We start from the raw sequence: 15671 nt of genomic DNA on the forward strand, positions 1-15671 counted from the left end.
ATAGGCTTCATAACTTTCGTGAATAAACCTGAGCTTATCATATTCGTTAAACCGAATAATCGACTCTATAATATATGTAATACCTTAAGAACCGATGTACCTAAGTGACAACTAAATAATTGATTGCTAATCGTCAAACAAAATTTTCACGGTTCTTGTTGTTTACACAAGATAGCTATGACGACGAACCTCTTAACTGAACAGTGCTTTGTATGGGGTATATACTATATATGCAACCGATCTATATGATTTTCTTAGACAACATCCACATGCTGTAGTATACCAAAGCATATAGTGAAAGTTGAAGCTTCAACCTCAAAAATTGGGGATGGAATTACAAAAATCCCCTTTTTCTAAAAATCGGTTGTGCGGTGTAGAAATCCACGCAAGTAGGGAAAGCTTCTCACCGCCGTTCACCTTGGAATGGCCCGAGCGATACTTTTTCATGCGGCTCAAGTAGCTCACTACTTCCGGTCGCATGTGGTCAAGTATCCTTTGGATAGCCACTTAACATCCGTTTAGTGGTGAACTAATGTGAGAACACGATAATCTGGGTCGGTTTAAGGGCTAGCAGGGGGTTTTCATCGGCATCGACCGTTCACTGCAAGTTGCGGCTGCAAGCGGTCTGTATTGGATCAAGCGGCTTGCTATATAAACGATGTTGGTTATTGTCCTCGTCAAAGCAAAATCTGACATCACGGCCATCCAAATAATGGGGTGGACCAAGATAGGAAGGAAGAGTATTACAAATTTTGACATCTACTGGACGGGCATACAAATAAGCGCGAACTCGGCGTCATATTCGTGATGGGGGATAGACTTTGTCGCCAAGCCCGCCTGTGGACGAACGTCTCGCCACAATAAAAAATGTTTAGTATATCATTCAGCTGCGCCTATCCACCGACATATGAGAAAGACGATGAGGTAAAAGACGTCTTGTATGAACGTTTATAAATAACATACGAGCGCTGTCCTCGCCATGATATAAGACCTACTTGGCGACTTTAACGCCAGGGTGGTCAAAGAAGGTGTGTTTTAGGGGCCACAGTCGGCAAGTTCAGCCTACATAATGAAACTTCTCCTAATGGACTGAGACTGATTGACTTTGCGGTGCTCGTTTTCGAAACATGGTCATATCCAGCACGAGGTTCATGCATAAAAATATTCATCAAGCTATATGGCGGTTACCCAATCGAAATACACGCAATCAGATCGACCACGTTGTGATAGATTGACGGCATGCCTCCAGTGTTTTAGATGTGCGCTCGATCCGAGGACTTAGAAAAGAAAAAGTACAGGCAGAAAGGCGTTAGTACGATAAGCTTCAGCTCCTTACAATTTTTAGATTCAGAAGAGCACTAGCTGCTATGCAGGGTATAAAAGTTCAAATGTGTTTGTGAATGTGATTGTATGCGGATTTGTTTGTTCATTGTGGAGCTTTCAAATTAATTTATATGATATGCAAAATTGTTATTTGTAGTTAAAGTTTAAATGTAATTCAAAACTATATCCTGACATAACTAATTCGGTTTCAAAATAAAAGTTTTGCTATTTAGTATACTAACAGTTCACAATGTATGTGCATTGTTAGTGCCAATCGGGAACAACCCGACTTAAATTCATTAATTTAAATAAATAATTTCAGACTTCAGCGCACTTGGTACAAGTGTGGCTAAAACTGTTCCGCTAGCACAAGTTCGGAGATAGCAATTAAACAAATAATGCGAAACTATCGACTTGCGTTACTGCGACTATCTCAGAACCACTTATGATTGAATCAGTTAAGAACGCATTCAAAAGGTCCGAGAAGGGGGTCAATGCCATTTCGTAGGTCATCACAATATTGAGTGTCAGTTGAAAGCACGTAGGGGGACAGAATTAGAAATACTACTATGGGAGTTATGCGCTGGTTCAGTAACAAATCGTGCGATTCGCCCCCTGCGGGTTCGGGGGCTTAGAATATACCCGCGGTAGGTAAGCATGTCGTAAGAGGCGACTAAACTACCAAATTAGTTCATGGGATTCTGTAGCACAACCCTTTCAAGGAAGGCCATTTATAGCTTCCCTAAACCAATTGTCAACCTCACCTACACGTGGCGAATCATGTTTCTTTAACAAAATCTTCGGGGAGTGTCCTTATCGCTACAACAGCAGCAACAACATTCACTCCTTAATTTTAATTAACCGCTTTTACCACCTAAACGTTTCTTTGGAAAGAGCGGTGCCTCACATATTTTCAGAAGTTTTAACTTGTTTATTATTTAAGCATTTCGTAAGTTGGTAAAAAATTATTAACACCGAGATTGGAAATTAGATTGCTCGTTGCGCTTGGATAAGGACTATCCAAAAAGTTCGTGTGAAGGTTTTGAAATTACTTTTAAATTTTTATTTAATTTTTCTCGAAACTTTTTTTTTACTGCTAAATCCTTTAAATTTTCCGTACAATTTAGCGGGCGACCCCGCTTAGAAAAACTATTTTATACTGATGTTGTTGTTGTAAAATAGTTACCCCAGCGGGCTATGGTTTAGAATATACCCACGGCAAGTATGCCTGTCGTAAGAGGCGACTAAAATACCAAATAGATTTAAGAGGTTGTGTAGCACAACCCTTTCAAGGGGTTTTCAGCGCAATATACAGCTTCTCCAACCCAATTGTCAACCTCACCTATCCGTGGCAAATCCTGTTTCACTAACATCCGAAACTCTGGCGAACACGAACTCCTCATAGATCTAGGGGTGGGAGGCGGTATGGCATAGAAGGTCGCATGTGGTCATACCAAATCGTTCCCGAGATGGTCGGGCTTGGTACCGGAGGCCTTCGATGTTTGTACTTATCGCTAAAACAACAACAACAGGACCTTCGGTGTTGTAGGTGGATCATGATATTACCACACCACGGAAGCTGTCACAGCAAAACGAAACCCAAAATATAAAAAAAAATTCTAACTTTACAGTAGATTTCCTGCCTTCACTGGGAAAACTTTCATTTCTTTGTAGCTATGGTGTAAAAAATATTTGCGTAATTTAAATTAAAAATATACATTACTTTTTTCGGAAAATAAAAAAATATTTAAAGCTTGCCGATGAAGAAAAAATATTTTTTGAGCATCACTAACGTTCTTTTAAAATTAAAAAATGTTACGGACAGCACTAAATAAGTTAATTTATAAATATTAAAGGCACAAACAACTTATCAACTTAAATTGTTAATACATCCCTGAGCACGGGGAAAAAGTGTCAATAAAATATGCCACTATGGCAGCATTGCCATCAAACAAGTCCAATTTTCACATTCATTTTGCAACAGATGTCGCAGTGTTGTGAATATCAAAAGCAAGAACCAGAATAGAAGTAGGAATAATGAAGACAAACAAACAACCGCTGTGATGGCTGAATGGTTATAGCTGCGCCGCCTAAACGTTGCCGATGAAGGAATTTAGCAGTTCCCGAAATAGATCTATACAACGAGCTCTGGCAGTTGTCTAAATTTTTTCTTTCTGCTATTCTAATTTAATAATTTTTTCAATTAAGAACAATTTTATCATAACAATAATAATGATAAAATAATTATTGTTAGGCCTTGAGCTCGATTCGAACCCTCGAACTTATCATGACGTTTCTATGAGAGAAATATTAAATTGTTCAACACCAGTATCTTGCTTGATAACAAGTCTTAATTTTTGGCATATAGGCCGAGGTCCACTAGTACCACAATTTTATTTGTATGAACGATTTACTTTCAAAAATCATGTACACACAATTTTTTCCTACCATTCCGAATCATAAACAAATATCAAATTTTCTTTCAATATTGGTTTAAAAAATCCACGTGTACAATACCATCGGTTATACTCGTACATATGAAACTTTCTAATTGCACATAATATAAGACTCCGAAAAGAAGATGGGGAAATGCAGAAAATTTTTGGGAGCGCTACTAACTGATATATATATATTTTTTTCAAGTCCTGAAAATCATGCGCTCAGCTTCGTTTCAACATTGAAACATTTTCAGTGGTAGTTTTATCGTTGAATGCGGAAAAATGAATGGAGAAAAAACCTCAACTCCTCTCAAAGTTCGTCTTAAAGGATTACGGCTTCTAAGGCTAGATGCCACTTTTTTTGACTGAAATAATTTTTTTCCTATATGGCACGATGTCCTCAAATAAACCCATTGACTATTTTTGGTAAGAACTCACTCTGAAGGTAATTTAGCCTGTTAAGAAGACGCACTATTGCCTTCTTCTTAGGGAAATTATTTTAGGTTATGCAACATATCAGTACATGCCGCTCCTAAAATAGGTGCAGTCCACGTTTTGCTCTGAGAATGCGAATTGTATTGGTGAGAGCGAGAGCATGGGCATCCTTGCAGAAAATTTAAGTTAAAAGTGCAACATGCTTTTGGAAAGCTTTTGGAAAACATTTTTTTTTTTTTTTTTTTTTGTTTTGATTCAGAAATAGTTTGAAATATCCTTAAGTCTCGTTATTCATCAAGTTTAGCTCGCTTCGAAGGGTAACTGATATTTTTACATGTAAATGCACATAAAATTTGGTTTGTCAAAGATGCTTCAGGTTTTATTTTTTACTATTTCACTAAGTAATTTTTTCCAGAGCAGAAGTTTATTTATTAAAATTTTTTTTTGGTGCAGAAAACGTGAATCCAGAAAGGAATTGCTACAACTTTTGTTTAAATAATTAATATTAAAAATAACATTTATTGAAAAGTTACTTCCTATGACATATCCAAAATGGTAAAACTGAAAACCTAAACATGTTTGGACGATGAGTTAATTATGAAAAATCTATTTTACGAGTTGCGTTTCTCCATTGTAATATTTCTCACAGGTAATCACAACATTTGTGCGACAGTCATGCGCAGTGTTTATTCGTTGCTGCCTCGCTACCGACTGAATGATAGAAGGTAAGAATATGTGTGAAGCTAGACTGGCTCAATTGAGCTATGGCTCGCCGACCACTGTTCTACTTCAGGGCACCTTTATGCCCGTGCTTTCTCATGTGCGTGAGCTTACCCACAGTCGGCACTTCTATGAGCAATTGTTTTCTAATAAATAGCACATATGTGAGCGTGTGTATAAATATTTTGAATCAAAAGCCACACTCATGCTCATGCGCCCTATTTCATTTGGCATACTCTTATGTTGTGTGCTCAATTCATTTACAATATTGCACAGCACATGTGTGTGAGCATTTATTTTCCACACGAAAGTGTGCTGAGCTACGAGCCCTTCTTTTACTTTTTTTAATAATTTTTTTTTCTATCTCTCTCCGCTTCTCAAATTCCCTCTCACTTACTCCCTGGGCAAAAGGCTGCTAATTTTCAAAATTTCAAGCAAAGTGCATCAGAAATAAAATGTTTTATAAATTATGCGTCCTAGTCCAGCTTCCGGAAAGAAAGTACCACAAATATTAATCTATTCGAAAGTTTAACTGAATATTAAACTTTAAACCAATCGCGCCATGGGATACAATAGGTCGGACCCCGGTCCAATTTTCGGAATTAAAAGGTTCTCAAAAAATGAGGTATAGTCTGCACCGCATTTCAAGCAAATCGCTCCATTAATAATATTTTCTAGAATAATTCGGCTGTGGCCCACTTTCTAAAAAGAACAAGTAAGGACGGGACTGTCTTCGGCTGTGCCGAAGGCTTCATACCTTTCATGAATGGGGCTGAACAATAATCTTATGCCGTTCGTAATCTCCGAATAATCGGTTGTATAAGATAAGAAATATATAATGAACAGATCTACATACCTAAACGATTTTAAGATAAATATAAAATAAACTAGATTGCATACAAATAGACAAACGGACAGACGGACATGGCTTAATAAATCAGCTCTTCATCCTGATCATTTCGGTATACTTAATGGTGGGTCTATCTATTTTCCTTTAAGGACTTACAATTTTCGGTTTCGTGACGAAATTAATATACCATTTCATTTTCATGAAAGGTATAAAAATTGCATTCATACTCTTTTAAATACAAAGATTATACAAATTTTGTTTTCTAAAACACTAACATATCTCCATTTTTTATGTATCTTTACAGTTATATCAACTCCGACGACTGATGCAAGGCTCCGAGAGTACACCAAAAGCGCCATTAGGTAATAATGCGCGTCCAGTACAAGGATTACATCACAGAACTGTGAGGACAAATATAGACTTTAAGCGAAATAAGGTGAGTCATTTGAAAGAAATTTGCACATTTTGTTATTCTCATTGAAATATAACTAAATGAAAATATGCAAACAAATTACCTCCTTAACTACTTTTGCTCATTTAAGTAACTACAAAAATCGCTTTGGTTCACATTTTTTTCTTTACAGAATCAAAATTCATGTCCGACAATGTACAAGGATATGTACTACCGAGCGAATCGTTGGTCACCGGATACTGGTTTATTGATTCGTTGACCCATTAGAGAACATATGCAAATAAATTATAATAATAATAGTAATAATAGTAATATAAATAATTGTAATCATAACAATAGTAACTGTACAAGTAATGATGACAACATTTTCGATAGCTGCTCTACCAACTATAATGGTAATGGTTATACTGTGTACTGCAGCAATGGCGTTAGTGGTGGGTCGAACAACAACAAGAACCATAACACGGTTATAAACATTGACAACAGTGTTGTCAACAATAACAATGCAAAGAAATACTCGCAAAACTATAAAGTACGTCAAAGTAATGAACGAAATTGCTGCACTAACAACAACATTGAAAACAGCTACAGCAAAACAAGTGACAAATTTAATTGTAACAACATAACAAATTCAAAAACAACAATATGCTCTGAAGCGTCTGCGGTGAATGACTGTAATTTTCACTCAGCAATAACTGTACGCCGAAGTAATAATCAAATTCATTATTGCGAAAATCAGACGGTGCACCACAGCAATGAAGTCGATAATGTTTTCAAGTTGGCGCAGCGGCTACAATTGGTTTTGCCAATTTCACAGTTGTCGATATAATAAAATATGCCATTGGAAAATTTACGCGCCAACTACAACATTGCCGTCCATAGCGAAAAGGCATTAAAGCTTACTTACTGCCTTTTATGAATTTTGTTGGCCATATATTTCTGCGACCATATTTTACTCAATAAGGTCCGGTTTTTCAGTACAAGTTCAATTCAGTTTGTCAATTAAACTACGCTTAAACTTATTCTGTATTTTACTTTAAATGAACTTTAAACTGAGCTTAAGCGGCCGACCTGGCAAGGTTAAACTCTAGTTAACCTATCAGTTATTTGCGTTCGTTCGAAATGGCGTCGAATATACCCAACAAGCATTTGGGCTTGAATACCATTAGAGCTCATGTTGACATACTTCTAAAATCTCAAGAGTTGTTTCGAAACAGAGTCATAGCGTACCCAGCAAAAGATGGAATTTTTTATAAAGCAAAGAATTCTATTAGTTAAGTTGAAAAAATTTAATTGCCAAATTGTGGTTCTCTTACTTGATTCAAATGTAAGATTCTATACTAGAATATTTTCACGAAAATAAAATAAAATATATAATTTATTTACTTACTTAATTGGCGCTTAACCGTCTAAACGGTTATGGCCGTCCAACAAGGCGCGCCAGTCGCTCCTTCGCTCCGCCAACCGGCGCCAATTGGTCACACCAAGGGAATTTAAATCGTTTTCCACCTGGTCCTTCCAACGGAGAGGGGCCGCCCTCACCACTGCTTCCATAGGCGAGTTCCGATAATAACACTTTATTGGCCGGAGCATCATCTTTCATTCGCATAACATGGCCTAGCCAGCGCAGCCGCTGCGTTTTAATTCGCTGGACTATGTTGATGTCTGCGTATAGCTCGTACAGCTCATCATTAAATCTTCTTCGGTACTCGCCATCGCCAACGCGTAGAGGTCCATAAATATATATATATAATTTATTTTTGATTAATCACGCTTCATTACTGCTATCAACCAGGCGTTTATTTCTCGCAATAAAAAGCTGTTGGTTTTGGTGGTACCACCTTGGAGATTTTTTTTTTTTTTCAACTCCACCTCAACTCTATATCCAATGCAGGATATGAACTGGAGATATGTGTTGAATATTCTTTGAGAACTGTACATTTCTCAAAATCTCTCAAATGTAGGATAATAGTTTGCTAATAATAATAATAATATTGGAGAACAACTCGAGAACTATCTGGTTTAAGAATTATTAAATAATTACGTTGGATATGACCTCTGGAGCTAGATATAATTCCGCTAGAGAAATTTTTTTCCATGTTTGTTGGGTAAACAAACTCCAGCTGTTGCCGTATCTACAAATTATCTAAATAATAAAAAACCAATGTTGCCGCACAAAGAAGCCTACCCCAAAGACGGCCTTAAACTGTGACTGAAAAACTGCTCAGTACTTTAATTGGAGTATAAATTTGACTAGAATTTAAGCAAACTTTGTTTAAGCTTAACCAACTACTGAAAAACCTGACCTAACTTTAAAATTTATCAAAAAAAATTCAAGTTGTAATATAAATAAAAATTTAAAGCTTGTTTTATATTTCGAACTTCTTAAATTTCCCAATCAAGAACGAAAAAAAAAAATTCCAAAGCAAAAAAGCAGTATAAAATAAATATTACTGCTTTTGTTATTTGAAAATTGGTTAGATATAGGAATGCTATATTTTAACATTAAAAATATTTTCAAAGTGTTAAAGCTGTATAAGTCAAACTATTTTATGAAAAAAAGTTTAAAAAGGCAGTAGATTTTATTTTGCTGCTTTTAGATTTACAATACATGTGTTACTTCGGGATCCGAAAAGTATTACTTACCAGAATCACATGATAATGGCTTTATATAGAGTCTAAAAGAAAACTATTTATGTAGTTAAAACAAACGTTGAACTCGCACTTTATATTTCTCGGATTTCACTTTTTACACTTTACTGCCTTTTTGCTATGGACGGCAGTACAGCACAGATACCAATTGCAATTTATTTTATTCTTTCGCTGGTCAACTTCACACATTCGTCATTATTATAATTATATATATAAACGGTAAGAGCAAGGGGTCATTTTTTGTAGATGGGTTTTTATATACATTTGGTTAAATTTTTAAAAGAGAATAATGAAAAAAGTGCAGAAAGAATGAAGTTCGAAAAAAGCTTTATATCAGAGCGAAGATAGCCAACCGCCTCCGATTCATGCAATATCATCTAGCATCCTAACAGTCCCTACAATTTTGGCCGTCGTTCAACAAAGCAGTCCATATATCTATTATTTGCGATAACTGACGTTCTGATGAAATTCTATAAATCTTTCACTGAAAGTTTTCTTAAATCTGTAGATCATCGGATCATATATATACATAACAGCCCTCCAAATTTTTTTTTGGTAATTCAGCTGACTCTTTCGATACCACATGTGAGGTCAATACATATTTTCGAAACCGTATTTTTAAAAATATCATAGAAATTGTTGTTTTAATTTTATTATACTTCATATGAACTTGAATTCGATTTTAGAAAGCACGGAATGTACTTTTGATAAGTAAAATGTGCCTTAAAAAACAACAAATCTACTTCTGAAAGCGTCAGACGACGTTTTGACGATATCACATTTGTATTATTATTGTTTAGATTATTCGTTACGATATGCAGGCTATCAGTGCCTAGCATTAGGAGAGCACTGAAAACAAGCCCGACGGTTGCACTGTATGCCATTTTGCATATTCCACCTGTAGACCTCGTTGCAAAGAACATAGCGTTAACAACTGCCACGATGCTCAGTGTCTCGTGGCAACTTGATCGCAGATCATATGGCCATAGTAGTATAGCGTCATCAATTACAGGACAAACGGACTAACTGATTCCCTATCTGCGCTTCGAGGGAGCTCTTAAAGCCACAATAGCTGTGGATGGTTGGCGAAAGGGTGCTCAAATGACGGACGAGGCGATACTGGTTACAAATTAGTGGAAGAAGTAGGGTCTGCGGTATACTGTGCTGATCCGGAAAAAAACAGATCCTACAAGCTTCCAGATCATTGTAGCGTTTTCCAAGCGGAAATATTAGCCGCATCCAAAGCAGTAGAAGCACTGGAAGAGAATAGCTTAAAATACAGCCGTGTTAACTTTTAAATTGACAGCCAAGCAGCAATTGAGGCAATAATCTGGCACAGCACAGCCTATAAAAGTTTGTTGAAGTGTATACAATCACTGAAAAGAATCAGGCCGTGGAAGAGCATACATCTATATTGAGTCCCAGTGCATATGTGAATACATGGAAGTGAAGAAGTGGATGAACTAGCTAAAGACGACGCATCCCTTGAAGCAAATGGTCCCAGCTCACCCCAAAAACAATTGCGACAAATTATTACATACATTATAGGGAAAACCATACAAAATTATACCGGACATATTCAATATATGTCCCCAAAATATATAAAGTTCCGAACAAATCGCCGAATATTATCGAAAACTATCTGTAAGTTACCCGGAGATAGTTCGCAATGATCGCAAAATTATCTGTAACCCCTGAGGAAAGGGGAGTTTCAACCCGTCGCTTTTCCAAAATTTTTAATAACCAAGATAACTAATGTAATTGGCCACCATCAGTGCAAATTTGTGTCAAATTGTTGTTTTGTGGCGGCTACCGTATAGTGATGGTAGCGTGCTCTACCCTCCGACAACGAAGATACTGGGTTCACACCCCGGGCAAAGAAGCATCGAAATTTTATAAACAAGTTTTTTTCAATTAGAAAAAAATGTTCTAAGTGGGGTCGCCCCTCGACAGTATTTGGCAAGCACTCCGAGTGTATCTCTTCGGAAACTATCGCGTCTTACTTTTTTTTTTTTTTTTTCTCCAAATAGTATTCGAAAAAATTTGAAAATTCGTCAAAATTAAAAAAAAAATTTGAAATTATTCTGATGAATTCTCCGCATTTTTTTGGGTATGCAGTCTAGCAACCCAATCAAAGAAGTATTTTTTAATGTAAAATATCACTGCTCCTAGAATCGCAGGACCCCTCACCGTTTTGAAAAAATAATAACCAGTAGATCCTAAAGTATTATACTCATATTGAAGAATATTTAACTTTACAAAAATGGCCCACTTGCTCGTAATTACGTTTTTATACTTGCTCATATTTATTTGCATTATTTGCCGCGCATCTTATTTACAGTTCTGAATTCATTTCTTTTAATAGTAAATTAAAATGCATTTCGATTCAGTATGGCTATGTTGTACAAACAGAAACAATAATTAATTAATCACCGGTACAAATAAGTATGGATGTCCTGCAGTGAGACCAACTGTATAATTGTAAGCAAGCAAATCACCAAAGAGTTGCTATATCCAAAAGATCATCTGACAGCCGCTTTTCTCATTCAGGCTTTTAATATTTGTAATACAGGGATGCGCAACCCTCTGTTTATAGTGATTAACGAAAAAATTCATAAATGTAGGTAAATATAAAATATATTAAAAGCCACCGGATGACTAGTTAGTAATCTGCTTATATGAGGGGGCTCATCAATTCGATCGCTGGAAACAAAAATGATTGAAAAACTTTAAAATTTATTAACTCAAAACACAAGTTACTTTTTTGTCAGGTGTCGGCTTTAGCTATATGTGATTGGTTTCGCTAAGAAAAAGTTGTCCAGTGTACAAATTACAAAAATTTGGTGTCGATACCATTGATTATCGGTCCATCTCAGTATTCGGTAGATGCACGAACTATTTCAGACGTTTCCGTATATTATTCTAAAGCAGTTTTTTTCAAAGAAATTTCGATGTAGTAAATTTCCAAATTTTGTTGAGGGATATGATGATATTTCACTCAGTAGTCCATATGTAAAATAGTATTGCACTAACTACCTTAAGGGGTGTGTTCCTTACATTGGATAAGAGAATTGTGTATCTAGCACAGGCGTCAAAATAACAATCAGTTGTAGTCATCTGATCCTTAATATATTTAACTTAATATCTGAGTCTCAGCTTTTGCCTCTTTCTATATGTCGTTGAAAACATGGGACCGGATGAGTGCTAAGAACTGGGATTCACTTTTATACCAGAGAAGTCTACAATTGTTTTGTCGGTCCGCAGGTTTCGAGTTCAGGTACTCTGCATCAGAGTCGTGCACTCTGCCCATAGAGCTATTACAACTGTGCAACAACCCTGCAAAAAATGTATCCTAAAAAGTGGTCGGCGATTTATACCTTTACATTAAGGGCATAACTTATCCCTTCCAGACCCTTTTGGGTATATTTTGGATTAAGTAAGATTAAATTGGCTGGTCAATTAAGACCTCACATAGACTGATTGTGTCCATATGCTACAGGAATTTGTTTGACGACCAATTTTAAAAACCCAACTAAGTACCAGGACTTATGTTATAGGAAAAACTCTGTCCTCTTGGCGAATACTAAAGGTTTTTCGTGCCTAGCTTAATAGTTCAGGCGAGATCTGGAAACTATGCCGCTCCTAGTAACCGGAGCCTTGACCTTGCAAGCGCAGGATACGAATCCAAGGAAGCGCTTAACCGTTTCTTTCTGCAGCTCGTATATTTAGTCAATTTGATATTTTCAATACAATAAGAAAAAAATATTTTAAATATTGTTTGAAAAAACTACAAAATCGGTAGTAATTCCCAAACCGGTAGATGACAGTACCCATAGGCGAACAAATAAGACTTGTTAACTGCCCGAAGGAATTCAAGGAAATAGCAGCGCAATACAAAGCTTTAAAGCGCAATTGTAAACCTCACCTACCCGAGGGGAATCCTCCATGTTCCGCAGAGAAATAGGGGTTAGGGTGGGATGCCTAGAAGGATCTTTATCCAACAAAAGACTATCAACAAAACCTTCGAGGAGTGTCTTCATAGCTACAACAAAACAACAACAACAACAGTGCCCATAGGGCGTGAAGAGAATCTATCTGGCTGTACCCGTTAGAGTAGAAACCGGACGTGTCGAACAGTACATGTAATGATTTAATGGAGAACAGAAAAAGGGAATTTCTGTATACGTAGTGGTATAAAGAGGACCCATTCGACACTATCCGTTGATCTCTACATAGAACATGCTCAAACAAAAGTGATCACTCTAACTCATATAAAAAGATCTAAACTGGCTACACATAGTGCGACTCATCATGGATTCATCATAGATTAATCGCATTTTTTGCAGGGTATGCAATCATAATACTTAATTTTGTAGTTAAAATTACCAGTTTTGATACGTCGCTATGCTGCTAGTAAATAAATCAGATGTCGGCAAACAGTGAAACAATTGATCGCACTCAATTCACACGTGTCCTTATTCTCTTTCGTTTAGTAGTCGCTGCGCATTTGGCACAGTAACATCGAGTGTGTGCGTCGCTCGAATGTTGCCCATTGTCCATATGAATATTAAAAGTACACAAAATACATTTTATTTGCCCAAAAGGTTTGGCCAACATAAAATTTTTTCCGCTTGTAATTGTGCCTATTAAAAAAAATAATAATAATGAACGATCTTGTCTAGCTTGCTAGTAAGCGAATGAACAACGGAAAACGATGCTTCAAGTGATGTGGCGATCATCGTGCTCTCATTAACACATCTGTATTTTCATTTTGCCGATGCCTGAAATAAATAACCAAGAGCAAAGCAGACAGCCACACATACATGTAAAAACCAAAGCTAAGAGCGAAGAACAAAGCAAAACAGCTTGACTGTATGTAGCTTAAAAACCAAATACGATATAAACAAACGAGAAATGTCTTAGCAACTGTTCGAAATGGCTGTTCGCGAAAAGTCTAGACCATAGGAAAAGTATATATACAAATTAACTAAGAGCATAAAAGCAGCGCAAGCTAAGTAATAGTAAGTCAGTCTGGTTTTTAACGTTGGAAGTGAAGTCCATGATTAATTTAATTCTGAAGTACTACTATCATAGTTTTGCTTTACTGAAGATTTGAGTTATTTATTCAACATTCCAGCGATTCGAAATATAACCGAAGGTGCAGAAAAATCAAAAATTATTTGCAATATGTATAGCAAAATACTTTGAAGAAGTATCTATGACTTTCGAAAATGAAAATTTTTATTTTTTCACTTTCAGCAGTAAGTTTTTAAACTATTTTGTTTTGCTTAAAAACCACATAAGCCCACACCTTTCTGTTTTTAGATTTTCAGCAGAAAGTTTCTAAACTTTTCGGACTTGTTTTGAAATCATTAGAGTCCACATGTTTCTATTTTAAAGATTTTTTTTAGCCTTTTGGTTTTGTTTAAGAACTTCACCCGTATAAGTTCTGAAAGTTACAACTCATATTCAGAAAACTACCAACTTAAGTTCTGAAAATTGCAGCTAAAGTTCAGGAATGCCAATTTAAATTCAAAAAATTGCAATTTGGATTCAAAATTTTTATTTAAAATTCAGAAAATTACAATGCAAGCTTTTAATTAAAGCTCAGAAAATTACAACAAATTTGTCTGAAACAGATGAATGGCTCAGACCCGAACTTTTAACCATGCACCAATCGCCATCCTGTAATTTTTGTGACTTTTTGAAGTATCTCGGCTATAAAAAAAATTCTCAACCGAACACATATGCAGTACATTTATAAGGTTTGTGTCAAAAATAAAACATCTTTCGAAACTTCTTTTACGTTCCTTTCGGTCTTTTGCTCAGAAATTTTAAGGAACAAAATAAAGTCGGCCAAGACAGAAAAAGGACTGACCCTAGAAAATTCGCAATTTTTTTTTTCTGACTTGAGTGTTGGGCGTTACTCTGCAGGGTGCTTACATACAACTAACAAGTAGAAAAATCATATATGTAAACTATAATCGTATAAAAAAGCTCCTATAGATCACTACATTACATATATACATACATAATGTGTAAATTAAATGAGCTACCAAATATTAATAATTATTAAGTCATACTCAAACATAAAGAAAAGCAGCTGGAAACACAAAAACTATGTACAGCAAAATATATTGAAAAAGGAAAGCAAAGTTAATAAAAAATGCATACATACATACATATAATAATAAGCAAACTGTATGGGCGGACAATAACTACAACATAACTAGCAAACATAACTTACCAAATACCATACATACTTACATAAATAGATACATATATACTTAGTCAAATGTCACAAATACATAATAAGCATAAGTAAGGTAACCACAAAACAAAGGAAAAACGTACGTATAAGAAAGATCTATCATTTATTTAGTTATTAGAGAGCAACAAGCTTTAAGGCCGAAGCACGATGAGTAGATTGCGTGTATTTTTATGGAGAAGGGCAGATCGAGGGTTACCTCCGCCATCTGACATGAAACAGCTTTGTTGCAGGCAGAGCAGAGGAAGAAGAATTTGACATGTGTTTTGGCTATGAGTGCTTTCACACTTTGCAAGTGAAATTATTTTCCCAAATCGTTGGTACTTTTCTAACATTTTTCACAGTTAAAAACTGCATTTTAACAAATGAATGGAATAGTGGGAATGTTTCTAACAGTGCTTCGCGAAATTTTGTATGTGAATAGTCAAGGAGAAATAAGCTTAAATTGCTAAGTCTGAAATTCCTTTATATTTACAAATGCAAAATTAAAAGCCCCGACACATAAGCAGTTTTTCATATAGATGAGTTTAACACAAGCTTGTGCATTATGAGTAGATTGCAAGTATTTTTATG

The 15671-nt window shown here is 35.8% G+C and overlaps 1 protein-coding gene across 1 annotated transcript in view; it reads left to right on the forward strand.

Moving 5' to 3' along the window:
* The window catches only part of CARPA (Carbonic anhydrase-related protein A), a 160719-nt gene extending 154282 nt beyond the window's left edge, over window positions 1–6437 (forward strand). The window contains exons 7-8 of the mRNA XM_067779682.1: window positions 6071–6202; window positions 6351–6437. Coding sequence (XP_067635783.1) covers window positions 6071–6202; window positions 6351–6437 — 219 coding nt within the window. The remainder of the gene's footprint in view (window positions 1–6070; window positions 6203–6350) is intronic.
* The last annotated feature ends 9234 nt before the right edge of the window (window positions 6438–15671 follow it).

The sequence above is a fragment of the Eurosta solidaginis genome, chromosome 4 (assembly GCF_040869045.1).
Source record: "Eurosta solidaginis isolate ZX-2024a chromosome 4, ASM4086904v1, whole genome shotgun sequence".
NCBI lineage: Eukaryota > Metazoa > Arthropoda > Insecta > Diptera > Tephritidae > Eurosta > Eurosta solidaginis.